Genomic DNA, 14,864 nt, shown 5'->3' with positions numbered 1-14,864 from the left:
AGCACCTACTGAAATGTCTCTCATTAAAACAGCTAAACGATGCCCTAGACGTTTTAAATCAAAGTTATAAACAATCTTGAATGTCCACCAATAAGCCACAAATTAAGGTGTCTTTATGATTTTTTATTAATAAATACCTTAACAGCACCAATGATACCAGAACATAACCCTGCAATACCTAAGCTTGGGGACTGTGACAAAACGTGTTCATATCTTCATGTACAGCTGATCATTTTGTCGTTTTGTGTTTGCTTGTTAACAAAGTAATCTCTTCCATATTTAACACTTTTCATAAAACTGATCAAATCAATACCAAGAGGAAAATGCTCATTTTAATCTACTACCCTCTTTTGGCTTTGAGGTGATTCATCAAATATACAGAAATGCGAGAATTTAAACCACATCACTGTGGTTCACTTTGAAGGGTTTTCTCTTTGCATATACACGTGCATATATGCATTGAAAGCAAGACTTTTGGCCACCTTAAAATTTCCATGTTTCTGAAAGTATATCAGCATTAACATTTTGACAACAAAACCTGGAAAAAGTATATTCCTATACATCCGAGTTCTGTACATTAAGAAGCATTTATACAAATATAATCCACCAAATATTGGCTTTTAAGTACAATTCTGAAATATGGTGATTCATTTGTATTACCTAACCTTCAACAACTCTAGTACTAACATGAACATTTCGGGCTGTTTTAACGCCCACAGAGCACGTTTGTGTTTTACAAGGTGGGTACAGATTTCTGTCACTGTATATGCAGCCTAGGTATGAATAATTTAAGTGGTGAAGTGAAGCTTGAACAGCATAGTCTGTGGTGTAGTAACATCAGCAACTGCAAGTTCCTGGCCATCCACAAGCCCCAGTTCTGAAACAGAAAGAAAAAATTAAGTACAGCAAACTCACCTAGGATTTTTTGTTTGTTGTTTTGGGGAGAGGCTTTGTTGTTGTTAATTAAAAAAAAAAGCTTACAAATGCCATTCCCACAAACCATAAGTAGGAAATAAAGCTGCAAACAGCTCACTAGCTAAACTAATATTCATCTAATTCAACCAGAAAATTAAAAGACCTTGTCAAGAAATATATAAAACACGACTGAAGTATGTATCATGTACATATGTTATCATTGCTTTCTCGCCATGTTTTTCTTCACCAGATGACATCTGCCCACCCTTTAGATTCAAGCAATTCAAAGCTTTTCCCTGAGCAACCTGAGAAAGGTATATTACACAGAAAAGGATCATGAAGCCCACTCTACTGCATAGTGCAAAATAAATCTAAACATGCCACACAGAGGGATAAAAATGATTCAGGAGTATCTCGAAAATCTACATGTGACAACTGCATGATACCTTTTAGTGTCTTGGAAAGATTCGGCCTTGTTCGTTCTTCAATTGAAGCAACTGTCTGCAAGAAAAAGAAAAATAAAAAACCCCAAAACATTTCCTTTCAAATTCAGGCAAGTAAATTTCAATATATTAAGATTATTAAAGACAATTACGTATGCTCAGATTACCTGTAAATAAAGTGTTTTATTTCCCCCATACATAGTTGCTGTGATTGCAGGAGATTTCATTTGCCTATATAGAAAACATTAAAAAAAAAAAGTAAAAATACATTTAGAAATTACCTTTTTGAAACACTAAACTAATAAAAGTTATAAGGTCAGAATAGTTACACACTTACAATGAAGCATTATTTGTCAAGTAATCCAAGATCTCCTGCAATTTAGCTGATGGGGAAATATCTATGTTCTGAGGAAGCTGGCTGCAGGCTGGACAGTTCTCCTACAACAAAGCAGCACAATGCCCATTATGTTAAATATGATTTTTTAAATGCTGCTAATAAGGTCTCAAAAGTATTTGTGTATGTGTGTTTTTGTTGTTTTTTAAGTTTTAGCTCTAGAGATATTAATACTGTTCCAAATATTGACAAAACCCAATTCCTTGTGAAGTCTGTCACTACTGAACTGGGTCCAAGCAGCAACTAAGTATTTATGAACTACAACTTGCATCTAGCACAAAATTTAATAGTACAAACCTTCAAATCAATTGTTGTCATAACCTCTTTTCGAGAAGATTTGCTTATGAGTCTTCTTAAGATTGTGTACCTTATACCTTATTTTGTGAACTACATTTTCTATATTACAGAGAAAATCTTCAGGATTCACTTTCAAAAAAGTCAAGTATTGTTTTCCTCTGCAGGTGGCACAGCAGAAACAGTTGAGGTACCAATGTTACACCAGAAGACACCAAAGAAATACCTGTCTGAAAAACATCTCTATACCAGCAGCTACTTTCCAAATATTAAGAAACTTTGGCTAAAGAGGTAAAAATAAAAGACACCATTACATATACTATGCAATATTTTTTTGTAAACTGATGGGTAGAAGAAAAAGTTTCATTAGCAGGACATCAAATAAAATATCTGTTGATCTGGAGGTAAATAGTCCAGCTACTCTACATGGACAGACAGACCACCACTGTCATCACTATTAGACCCCAAAACCACCAAGGTTTTTTTAAAAAATTCCTACATACTGGAAACAACCCTTCGTAGTTTCTGGTTTTAAAACTTTAGAAATATTATTCAGTGCTAACGGCCAAGAGATTCAATATTGGGTTACCGAAATACACACAAACTGCGTAAGTTGAATAAAAATCAAGGAAACAACCCTGCAAGCCTTTAATGGCACTAACCTTTCTTTCAGCTTCAAACGTGTACGTGTACAATCCATCCACATCATTAAACACCAAGTAGTTGTTAAGGGGAATGTATGCACTATAATGACAAATACGTTAGTGTTAATAAATGTCATTATGTTGGAAAACATGTATGTTAGTAATCAGAAATTAAATACCTTGTGGCTATTTTAAAAACTTCAGTGGCACAAACGGCTGGAATGAGAAAAAAAAAAATCTTCACTTTCTAGCTCTATATACTGGGTTTTCCCATTATTTTTTCCCCAGTCTCCAATGCTTTTGCTCACTCCCACAGTCATACATGAGCTTAAAATTTATACAGTCACGTGCATGTTCTCTATACAAAACAGAAATGAGACTATAAGAATAAATCAGACCCATTTAAAAACTACTATTATCCTCCCCGAGTTCTCGATTCCAAACTGTTGCCTTACAAAACTCTACAGCCTGTAAAGCGGAAGTGAAATGAGTTCTTTTAGCATACCTGCAATTGCTGCATTTGTAGAAGCTACTGCTGGAATAATTCGTTTAACCACCCCTGGAAGAACAAAACAAACAGCTTTCTCTTTTCAAAGAAACTATACCAAGAGATGACTTTAGCCACAATCATTACAGAAGGGTGTACCCAAAGGTACTTTAAGCACTTTCTGGGAATTTCCAGAACAATAAGGCATAATGACATGCTGCTCAAGTACTCTGGCACTTTTTCATTTTAAGAATGGATCAAGCATGTTGAGACAAAGAAGGTATCACACAAAAAGAAGTAATGAACAAATTCTAAAAACAAGTATCCTGTATTGAGCATTGAAAAATTAATTTTAAACTCAGTTCTATTCCTGTTTAACTGAAGAAATACATAAAGGAAAGATATTTGGTTTTGGTATTTCTTCTGCAAGAGCAGGCTTGCCAAACAGAATTGGCATCTTTATCCAACTCAGAGCCCATCCAGTCAAATTGCAAAGTACACGTGCTGATATAAATCAAGATTTCCTACGCATACAAGTTTGTACATCAGGAACAAGGAAGTTCACTCTTTTTTCAGGCCTGCCAAAAAGACAGCAAATTCCTAAGTAGTGTGAAGTTCCTCTGGCTTCTTGTTATTGACTTGTATCCCTTCACACCCAAGAAAACACACATAGAACTTTTATCTTTGTGTTCTTTCTGTTGTGCTATATAACAAAGACACCTTCAAATGCTGGAAACTGTGCAGCCATTTGCATGGACATAATTAAATGCCATAACTGGAGTTCACACTTATCTGTATCAAAAAATACTACTAGAGAAGCCAGTATTAACTGCTGCAAAGAAAAATGCTATCTGCAATACAACAGCTGGGATCTGCAAAAGATGCACAAGGAATTAGTTAATCCTTTCTTGATAGAAAGGCGCACACTGGGGTTCAAGCGTGGCATTTCAAGCCCAGCGTCTCAAATCCATTCTTATTACTATAAGTCAACAAATAGAAGATACCGAAAATTCTGGAGGTATCGTATGAGATTATCCACTTCTTTTCTGTTTGGTTAGCATTTAAAATGCTGACGAAATGATTAAATGAGTGGCAGCATTCTGCACTTGCATGTGAACAGGGGCATACACAGCAGTAATGAACAGATGCTATAGTCTTAACCCATCTAAACTGGCATAAATTGTTGGTGTTGCTAAAAGACGCAATCATGTTCTTTTGTTCCCATTCTGTGACCCGGCAAAAGTGGTCACAGTGTAATGTAAACTTTGGAGCTGCTCCAGGTTAAAAATAAAACGGCAAAATAATGTTCATTTTTTTCCCAGATAAGTTCCTCTGATTCATCATAAAATATTTGTGCTGGCACAGGAAAAAAACTGTTTGTTTCTGTTTTAAGATGTTAAAGGAGGAAAAAAAAAACCTATTTCTTTCTCAACAGAGCTGCCAGCTTACTCATTAAAAAATACAAAGAATGCCAATGCAGTCTAACTGCAAATGCCACAAACTTAGTGAAATGCAATATCCTTACCTTGGGTGAGTCTGTATGTAACACCTTTGATATTAAATTGTGATGCTCTTTCTAAAGACTTCTGGTAAATCCACTGTATATGTTCAGGGTCATCTCCATCCAATGCAACACCTTCTACAGTAAAGAATTTATAGATAAGTTAGAGTTCTTCACAAATACAGCATTCTTTTTGACTAAAAATTGAGTTAAAACAAATACCTAATTAACCTATTAAAACATGATGCTTTAAATAATCAAAATATCATTTCTACAAACATGTTAATTTCTAACACATTCTATATATAAACTACCTCAACTTCATTGATTTATAGAGATGCTACACATTACAAGTCATTGTGCATCATTAGAGCAATACGTGAACAAATACAGAGCTGCAGAGCAAGTTCAAGAATAGCAAATCCATCACCAGCTCAGAGGAGGCTTAGATTCAATACAGCAATGAGCCACATACGGTGGAAAGGTAGGGTTGATTTATTAAAAGTAGCTGTGTATAACTAACAAAAATTGGTTAAAATGAGAAATGTCAGTTTAGCACTAGTACAATACACTACCTACCTCCAAAAGGTTGCTCTTTTGGCCACTGCAGTATCCTGACGTACTCAATACAATGCTCCGGCAGTCTGGGCATAGATGCAATAGTACACATGGGAAAATTGACCTGGTGTGGGCAGGGGAAGAAACCAAGAAAGCATGTAATACATTATGAATAGTAGTAGGAAAAGAAACAAGCAAATCAGAGGAATATTTAAAATATTTTTTAAAATATCCCTTGTTTTAGATTACCTGTGGTGGATAAAGCTCAAGCGTGCACTCAACACATGCTGTCATACCAGGAATAATCACACGAACGTTTCCTTTAAAACCTTCTGTTCCTCCGTCTATTAAAGGTATGATGGAACTTGGATCCAGTACACCATCTTCATAATGTAGAAATGACATCTAACAAACAAAGGAGGCAAAAGGGGATTGTTGGTCTTTGCTTGTTTTGGTTTTAAAACAAGTTGCAGGAAGAAAAAAAAATCCTAAAAATGTTATTCTTAAAGGTACATTACAAGACTGAATGCTTATTATACAGTTTAAGGGTACATAGTATATAAAACACTACTTTTTTGTCAGTGGACAGGATGTCATCTACCATCTCCACCCTCCACCTCCTCCTCCCCTTACCCCCTGACAAATGCTATAATTTCCTTATAGTATAATAGAACAAATGGTTGAAGGATTCTGGGGTTTGATTCTTGGGTTTTTTTTGTTTGTCTGTGGTGGTTTGGTTTGGTTTTGGTTAGTTCTTTAAATATGACATTTATTTATAAATCATTTATTTTATAAACAAATTCACAATGATAAAACTACCACATCCAATGACAAGCTTTCTTCTACTTTGCAGCAGTGGGGCTCCGAAAGATGACATTTACAAGTTGCAGCAAGATAAGTACTACTTGGCTAATGAAAAAAAAAGCAACATTTACAGTGGGAGCATCCAGAGAGGCTGTGGAACTTCCCTTCTTAAGATTTTCAAAAGCTGACTGTGCAAGGCCCCAAACAATGCAACCTAACTTTGAAATTACTCCTGCACGGCACTGCACAAATGTTGTCTAACATTCCTCAAGAAAAAGGCAGATAAGAGAGCATGCATTTTATCCTGTTCACAAAGCAAAAACAGAAATAGGTACATAAACCTGTGAGTTTCAACAGTTCTCATTTAATTTTAATGACACGTTCTAGACAAATCTGTTCAATTTTAGTTATTTAGACTCAAGTAATAACCAGGCTTTAAAAAGATTGAAGACTTTACCAGCATCCCATTTATCCATCTTCTTGCAATTATAGAGTCCAGCCCACAAACAATAATATGAAATTCTAGGGGGAAAAAAAAAATATTATTTATAGTCTATACTAATGCATACTTCTTAAGACAAGCAAAGTATTCAGTCCAGAATATCCAAAGCAACCAACTGTTGTTTATCTATCTCCCCTGGATGACAGATGGATTTAAGCTATGTCTATTTGTTACCTCTATTTCCAGTATAGTGTGGAAGACTAAAATAATCAGCAATCTAACTACCAAGAAAAGCAGCAAGCAGCAACAACTGCAATGTCCCCCTAAAGCACCAGTGGGTTTTTGGCAGGCAAACAAACACCACTTACGTCGATAGAAGCTTTCATCCATGTCTTGAATCTTTTTAAAATATCTGAATGTAGGCCCAGTAAAGGAATATATTTATAAAGCAGCTGAGTTTACTTTTTTCTATTTGCTGCCCTGAAGCCCAAACATTACATAATTTGTCACTATAATTTTATATGACAGTTTTTAGAAATGGATTGAAAGATTCGAAATTCCCACAACTGAAACTGTAGCATCTGACAAAACAAGAAAGCGACACAATGTAATAGTCACACACAGGAGAAAGCTCAGCAGGCAAACTATTAATATTTAGGAAGCTTAAAACACACTTTCTCACAAAGTCCTAGATCAGCAGCGCTGCTCTGTGTTTAAAAACTGTGCCCCACCAGTACGTACCCAAAACACTCTGGTGAATAAACCTGTAATTCCAGTATCTCAGTGAATATGACAATATCATATTTAAATAAGAAGACTCAGTGGGAACATACTAAATATTTTCTTCAAGCTTAACCTTCTTTCCTCATGCATATTTCCTGTATGCTAATGCCACTGAGAAAGAATTCTCAATCACCAGCTGAATGCAACTGTTCTTTACTGTATGAAAAACAGACTATGGAAGCAAAATATTTTACATAGTCTTACCACCTACAGAGTTTTCTAGACTTTATTGAAGCCTTTGGGGCTACTACTTCTCTACAAAAGGATACGCTACAACAGCACAGTTGGGAATGCGGCTGTTCAGGAATTCTGCTGCAACTTCTGCTTTTGGTCTCCCAACATCCTTCGGTCTGGGAAAAAACCCAAGCAAGTTCAAATGCATTATTTTAGTAGATTAAATCTTTCCAGAGTCTATGCATAGCAATACTGAATTAAGTGACTAATTGTTACTGTAGGACAATTTATTGATACGGATAATAATAAGGCATCCTTGCAAAGCTTTAGATATGAGAGCTCCATAGTTATCTAAATATGTCCATGTAACTACAGCTATCAGCACAAAAAAAAATCCAAAAATTTATAATTTTGCTTGGAAGAAAATGGTACCAGAAAAGCTGATATCTCAATCTGTGTGCATTATTCTTTGGTGTCACCTTTTCCATTATTCATTAGCTCTATTTGAATGGTAAGGAATGTATGTTAATTTTCTTCATGCTCAAACTATGACACCCCAGATCTCAAAACAAGACATCTTGTTCAACTAAAATAATGATCATAGTCATGTTACTGTTTAGGTACATTAGAAAAAAATTTTATATATATATATATATATATTTTTATTTTATTTTATTTTTTTTTTTTAAAAAAAGGGTCCAACTATGAAAATATCACTTACCGAAACAGAAACTGTCGGTTAAGATTAGAAACATCTATAGTATCCATGTCAATAACATGGATCTGTCTAAACCCAGACAGGGCCTGTGAAAGAGACAGTCAATTTCATTTAATAGGAAATGAAACACTGGTTGCGTTCCAAAATTCATTCCACATGCCAAAGTGCAACCTTTGGAGAAACAAATATATTTGCTCTTCCTTCCCTGTGCATGTAGACGTATGGTCATTCTTCATTAAAAGAACATTCTTTGTTGGATTGCTAATGCTGATATTTAGACAGATAGAATTAGCAATATCTCAGTGGCCAAAGACAATGTTTTACTGAACACAATATTGCTGTAGCCTACCGAATCATGACACAGAGAATTCAATAGCACGCTGATCTATAAGGGCAATTTGCAATATTCCGTTCACAATTGTAGTAAATCAAAATTGTTCACTGGGGAAAAAAACCCCAGAATTTTAAAAAATACCATCAGCACTTCCCTGATTAGCAGGAATAGAAAAATGCAGTGTAATCACTCTAAAATTTTAAGTTTTTGAACATGCACACCATTTTTACAGTTTGCATAAATGAGTCTGGTGTATCCACCCTCAAATCACAGTTCAAACTAAGCCAGCATTCCTAACTGCATTTAATGCTGAACAGAATACAAACACAAAAATTCACCTTGCTATCTAAGAACATGCTGAACCTGTGACAGAAGTTCTGCCTCATCTCTGCCTGCAGCCCATTGCTAGATCTGGCAAATAACTTTAAAGTAAAATTGTCTTAAAACTGTATTCTGGGTCTGATCTGATACAGTAATAACATCTGTCATGCACAAAGAAACAAAGTGAATTGTGGTTAAAGGGAAATAAATGCTGTAAAACATTTGGTTTAGAGAAAGGAAACGTGTTGTGATGTTCTGAAGTGATCCCAAAAAATTGGAGTCCTGTCTCCTTGCTTTTTTCCTTTGAGACTCAATCTTGTTATATATAAAGACTATCAAACTTTTCATTTTACACTTCCAGAACAAACAGAGCCATCCCACGTGTATGAAGTATTTAAAATGCTGTATCACAAAAATGATTAAACAAATGAACAACAGAGGACTAAAGTTTTTCAGAATATAAACTAATTTCTGTAAGAAAAGCAGCAAGTATTTCTGTGTACCAGATTGAAGACCCTTGGAAGTATCACTTTCCAGCTGAAAAGATACATTTTATCTATAGTATTCTACACAATACTTCTTGGTATCATTATGAAGGTGTTCTTATTTTCCTCAGTTTCCCCAAATCTGGTAATTAAGGAAAACTACCAACATTACACCATATCTAAGGCTGCATGTGAACTTTTTTCTACACTTTCCATAAACAGCACCATGTTGTTCCTCCTGACAAGCTTTAAGAGAGCTATAAAAACATGCAACATATTAGACTATCACCATTCAAGCTTATTAACAAAGCACATTTTTCACGTTTATTGTCTGTATTGTCATTTATTAAAACTGAGAAACTTAGTAGCTACATACAATCCAAAATGTCAAATTAGCAAAGCAGAAAAGACGATTTCATCAAAAAAAAGAAGATTCTAAGAAGTAAAATGTGAAAACTGAGTAATTACCAGGTTTTTCAGGAGTTCACATCCTAATCCTCCTGCTCCAATAACCAGTACTTTACATGTGCTTAACAAAAAGTCAAGAGCCTGTGGAAAATATAAAACAAAAAAATTAATAAACTAAACAGGAAAAAGTATAGTTTGCCCTTTGTTTCATAACCCTTATAAATGCATTACCATAAATTTTCAGTGCCTAGTTAAGTTTCACATAAAACAACTTAGATCAATAAAACAACTTGTGTTTGCAGGAGTAATTACATATTGGACTTCAATCAGTTATTGAGTTCATGCAGTTCCTGTATCCCAACTTACAAGCAAGACCTTTGTTGATACCAGCATTCTCTTTATATTAATTTTGACTATGAAAAAAAACAAGGTCCACCTTCCGTATTATTTGGTGTAAGGAGATGTTTTCTTCTTCCAAAAATTCTACTGATACATAATACAAAAGAACACTAAACAGACAGAAAACAATGCAGAGTTTGAAATTTTTAACTACATAAATGCTTTCTGCAAACTGTTCTACTAGACCCCAGCCTCCAACTAGTAAATAACAGAACATTATATTAAAATGGTAACAGTAAAATACATTTAACTGTAAGCTGTGAAAGAAAATGTACAAAAAAAGGGAAAATAGAATAATTAAAATAGTCTAAATTTTGCTTTTCCCTACTAGACATCATCCCCAATTCTCTAAGTACTCATATTACAAGAAATTCCTTACTGTATCTAATTACTTACAAATAGAGACAAATGCTGCTATTTTTCAAGCAGGGCTCAAAGATAGAGCATAATTCATTTGTTGTTACATACTTACATATATGATGACAGCAAGCTCGTTGCTGACAGTGTAGAATTTAGAAATACAAGCTTATAAAAAGAATACAATATGTTCTAGAATCATAATGTTCAATTGCTTCAAATATAAGCTTTTCATGCAGTTTCAGTACTCATACACTGCTGGTGATCAATTAATGAAACTGTTCACATTAGTTTGCAACACACGCTACAATTTTTGTATTTAAAAGTAAGTGTTTCTCACTTGAGTGCCTGGCTCGAAATCAGGATGTGTGAATGGTCCAGATCGCTCGAGGAACTTCTTTACATGGTTCCAGCGACCATCCCAGTCTCCAGTGTCCCCACACCCAACATCAACAGCCATTCTGCACAGAACACAGTAAATTCAGCTGCAAAATCATAGAGAAAAAGCCACATCTCTAAAATACTTTTTCTTTATATGTCTCAAAAACACCTCAATTATTGACCATTCATACAAATGCATCTGCATATTCTTTATGCATGTAAGTCATGTGCATGAACATTTGCATGAATGGTATTATTTGTGGAAATAGAAAGCAATAATAAAAATATGCATAGATGGGAAAAGCCCAGGCATTTCCATAAATCCCACTGATTAAGCTGTTACTAATAAAAGTTGACCTGAATTGAAAAAAGGGTCTAGTTTGTTTGCTTTTATTTTGCTCACATTTAAAGAGGACACAGAGAGAGGTTGTCCTTTTAGATTGAGGGTAATGGGTTTTTTTCCATCAGTCTATCTTGTACCCTTTTTTGACAGACTCCTTAAGATCATAAATCACATTTAGAGTTATCAATATGTAACTGCAATTGTGAGGCACTTAGGAAGTAACATTAGCATGCCCCAACATTATCTCCTCTTAATCTTCATAGCTTATTTAAATAAGAATTAGAAAAATATGTATCTGGAATGCTCTCTCCCCTCAACTGGTATAATGTAATTTAGAAGACTTCTATTATTCACTCATTGTCTGAGCCTGTCAGTGGTACTGGTCTCACTTGGAAAAACAAATGTTTGCAGCTATGTTCTTTTGAAGTTTCAAGACAGAATTTTGCATCAAACACTCCATTACCCTTTTTCTGCTTTTACAGGTCACTTTTAGTAGTACATAAGTATAAATTTAAACTGTTAAGAGACTTACTGGAATAGTTCAAAATCTGCTCATTCAAGTAATTTTCTAATGCAATATCATCGCCTACCCCGAACAAGCCCTTCCTTAACAGAGCGCACTTCCCTTTTAAAATAGGAGTGCCACTCAATATATATATGAACGATTATGTTCTACATTAACACAAAACTAAGTTTGTTCTAAAAGAGCTTTGCCAATCCTGAGCATGAAAGGTTGTGTCATCATCGATAAGAAGGGTTATTTGCTTCCTCCTACAAAGTAATATGAAGAACATTTGTATCAATAACTGTTGGGTAATGCTTAGAATTTATTTTTACTTCCTGATGATTCATTTCAAAATAAAAGTGCAGTGAAAACATCTAGACAGTGAATGCCTTTATCCTCACAGAATTCAGAAGATGGACAATACAGTATGTCTATAGTAATGTTAGCTTGGAAGCAATTAATTCTGCAAAAGATTTTCAGTAACAGAGAAAAACTTCACTAAAGTGCAGGAATAAATATGTCATAATTTGCCTACATTTTGATTGCAGACTGAACTCATTCCTGGTTCACTGTTGACTTTAGGTAAGTTACTTACTGTGTCAGCAGTTAAATAATATCAACAAAATTTATTTCAATTCATAAGGGTCTTTGACTTGCACTTTTGTATCCCCCCAAGTTTTCAAAATAATGTGAAAAAACAAATATTTCACATAATGGGAAATAGTGTGAATAAATATGGGATTCCCTTTGCTGAACCTTGGGCTCATCTGTTGTATACGAGTTTTCAGGATGTGCACTGAGCACCGACTTAAGCAAATAAAATGGGTCAATACACATCACAATAATTGCTTCTATCGATTCTACTATAACCTTTAACTTCTCTGGAAACAAATGCAGAAGCTATGCTTGGTGACATTAAGAACAATTTTTTGTTATCCTTTTATAAGTCATACAAACAGCCATTAAGCAGCAGTACTCCTTTTCTGTTTAGATGTGCATTTTCCTTTATAGGTGATAAAATTGTAAGATTTAGTTTCACTTTTGTGATTATACTACAGTTTCTTTTTTACAGGGTTGGCTGTTGTGGAATTATGAAAAACAGCAACAATTAACGTCAGATTTTATGTTTAACTTCAGAGACAGCTTTTTGGTTTATTTTTGTGTTGTTATAGCATTATCAGGTATCTATACTATGAGAGTTTAACAAAATTCTTATTATTTAATCGAAGCACTTCCATTTTTAATTTTGTTTAAAACATCAGACCACTACAGTCCTTATGCTGCTTTAGGTGCAGACTCTTCCCTGCCACCTTCACATTTCCAAAGCTCCATGCTTTCGAGGGACTTGGCATGCAGCCCCCCAGTCCAACATGCCCAAGGATTTTTGAGACCCTCACCCCGACACACGCATGCACGGCCTGCGAGCCCACCGCTCAGGCAGGTCTGCTTTGTGGTCTTGGGGAACAGGGCCACAAGCAGATGGGAGGATAGTTAGGGGATGGAAGCAGATGAGGTTAAAGATTTCTGAGCATTAGTTTTCAAGGCCATTAAGACAGATGCATAGAATTTAGGGTTTTAATAAGCAGAGGCAACTGTTCTGTAGTCTGCATTTTTATTTTTCAGCCAAAATTCAGTCACCTGCTTCTAGCCTAGAGGCCCTCCCCAGGCCCCTGGCCGGCAATGCAGCTTTTTCCAGCCCTGTCACAAAGCTCTCCAGCACACCAGCCTTTACTCATGCCAAGCTCCAAGCCCGCAATTCCCATCCCCGCTCCGGGTGAGCCCCTTGGTCCTCTCCCCAGGACATTCCTCTTCCCCAGTCCTTGCTGCTCAAGCGCCCTTTCGCCTTCCCCCTCCTCACACTGAGCCCCTAACACCTTTACTCCACCCCCTCCTCCCGCCGGGCCCCGGGGCCGCTGGCCACGGTGGCCCCGAGCAGCGGGTCCCGCAGCCCTGAGCTAACTCGCAGCCTCCTCCCAGCCCACCCCTCTCCTGCGGGGCTGCGGCTCGCCCTGACCTACCAGCCGCCCCTCAGCAAGCGCTGCCTGCCCCTGCCCCGGGCCAGGAGCCCGCTCGCCCGCAGCCCCGCACTAACCCATCCGCCAGCAGCTCCTCTAGCCTCCTTCTTTTCTTCTCCCTAAAAGAGAGAGAATAAAAGAAGGGTCAGTATCGCGCTACAGAGACCGGGGAGGAGGGAGAGGGGACCCCGGAGCCCACCCGTCCCCGGGAAGCGCGGGAAGGGGCGGCCGAACACACACATACAGGGCACTTACGGTTCCTCACCATCCGCCATATTTCCCTCTGCTCCCCACACGGCCCCGCGGCGCCTCTGTGGGCGGTGCTTTGCCAGGGCGCAGACACGCTTGCAGGCCTGTAGAGTTGGGGAGGGGGAGATAGAGCGCAAGTCTCCATGGCAACAAAGCGGGGACCACCCTCCCGGGGCCCGCGTGTCCCCCAGGTCCTTCCGTAGGGCCTGGAGAGCGGCAGCCCCACCGGCGGGGAAAGGCCCGGAATGGAGCGCCCTCATGGAGTCTCAAGCGCCGTAACGGGGCCTGGCGGCGCGGAGCAGCCCCCGCCGCTGAGGGGAACCGCGCCGCCTCCCTCCCTCCCGCGCTCCGAAGCGCTTGGCCCCGCGCAGCCGAGGGCTCCTCCTGCCCCCGCCTTCCTGGTGCTTCCCGGGAGCCTTGGGCAGCATCCTCGGGGACAAAGCATGTGGTGATGGCGGCGCTTTAAACCTCCGAGAAGCCTAGAGACAAAACATGGAGGCGGGGTTGGCCTCGGGCTGGTCGCTGCCCGCCAGCTGGGTGGTTCTTCCACCTGGGCCGTGTTGTCAAACGGTTTTTGTCTTGGCAGCCCTCCCTGTAAAGGAGGCCGAGGGGAGACCTTATCACTATCTACAACTACCTGAAAGGAGGTTGTAGCATGGAGGGTGTTGGTCTCCCCAAGTAACAAGTGATAGGACAAGAGAAAATGGCCTCAAGTTGTGCCAGGGCAGATTTAGATTGGATATTGGGAAAAAATTCTTCATGGAAAGGTTTGTCAGGCATTGGAACAGGCTGCCCAGGGAAATGGTGGAGTCACCATCCCTGGAGGGGTTAAAAGGCATTTAGAACAAGATTCTTAGGGATATGGTTTAGTGACAGTTAGGTGAGGTTAGGGTTGGACTCAATGATCCTG

The 14,864-nt window shown here is 37.8% G+C and overlaps 1 protein-coding gene across 4 annotated transcripts; it reads right to left on the bottom strand.

The window, feature by feature from the left end:
* Positions 1-108: 108 nt before the first annotated feature.
* On the bottom strand, positions 109-14,297 carry UBA3 (ubiquitin like modifier activating enzyme 3). 4 transcript variants are annotated; one of them, XM_080350713.1, is made up of 18 exons: positions 13,961-14,297; positions 13,783-13,824; positions 10,802-10,922; positions 9,766-9,846; positions 8,161-8,243; positions 7,535-7,615; positions 6,851-6,894; positions 6,498-6,562; positions 5,486-5,641; positions 5,258-5,360; positions 4,703-4,816; positions 3,196-3,249; positions 2,870-2,906; positions 2,709-2,790; positions 1,696-1,796; positions 1,526-1,589; positions 1,362-1,416; positions 109-877 (listed from the first exon to the last, which is right to left on the bottom strand). In XM_080350713.1, the coding sequence occupies exons 1-18, from the start codon at positions 14,212-14,214 to the stop codon at positions 789-791; spliced, it is 1,626 nt and encodes a 541-aa protein (XP_080206839.1). In that variant the 5' UTR covers positions 14,215-14,297; the 3' UTR covers positions 109-788. The 4 variants fall into 4 exon arrangements, with proteins under 4 accessions (XP_080206839.1, XP_080206841.1, XP_080206840.1 ...); XM_080350715.1 differs by having other exon boundaries at positions 13,950-13,976; XM_080350714.1 differs by lacking the exon at positions 13,783-13,824.
* Positions 14,298-14,864: the final 567 nt, after the last annotated feature.

The sequence above is a fragment of the Nesoenas mayeri genome (genome assembly GCF_963082525.1).
Source record: "Nesoenas mayeri genome assembly, chromosome: 10".
Classification (NCBI taxonomy): domain Eukaryota; kingdom Metazoa; phylum Chordata; class Aves; order Columbiformes; family Columbidae; genus Nesoenas; species Nesoenas mayeri.
Note: the sequence above shows the minus strand (reverse complement) of the source record. Positions and strands in the feature narration are given on the sequence as shown.

What these genes read in the sequence shown, in the direction of transcription:
- UBA3 (XM_080350713.1), bottom strand. Translation starts at nt 14,214, where the DNA reads ATGAGGGCGCTCCATTCCGGGCCTTTCCCCGCCGGTGGGGCTGCCGCT. An exon ending in TACAAATGCAGCAATTGCAG is followed by an intron (nt 2,907 to 3,195) that starts GTATGCTAAAAG and finishes TTCTCATTCCAG; the next exon opens with CCGTTTGTGCCACTGAAGTT. An exon ending in ATAAAACACTTTATTTACAG is followed by an intron (nt 1,417 to 1,525) that starts GTAATCTGAGCA and finishes TTTTTCTTGCAG; the next exon opens with ACAGTTGCTTCAATTGAAGA.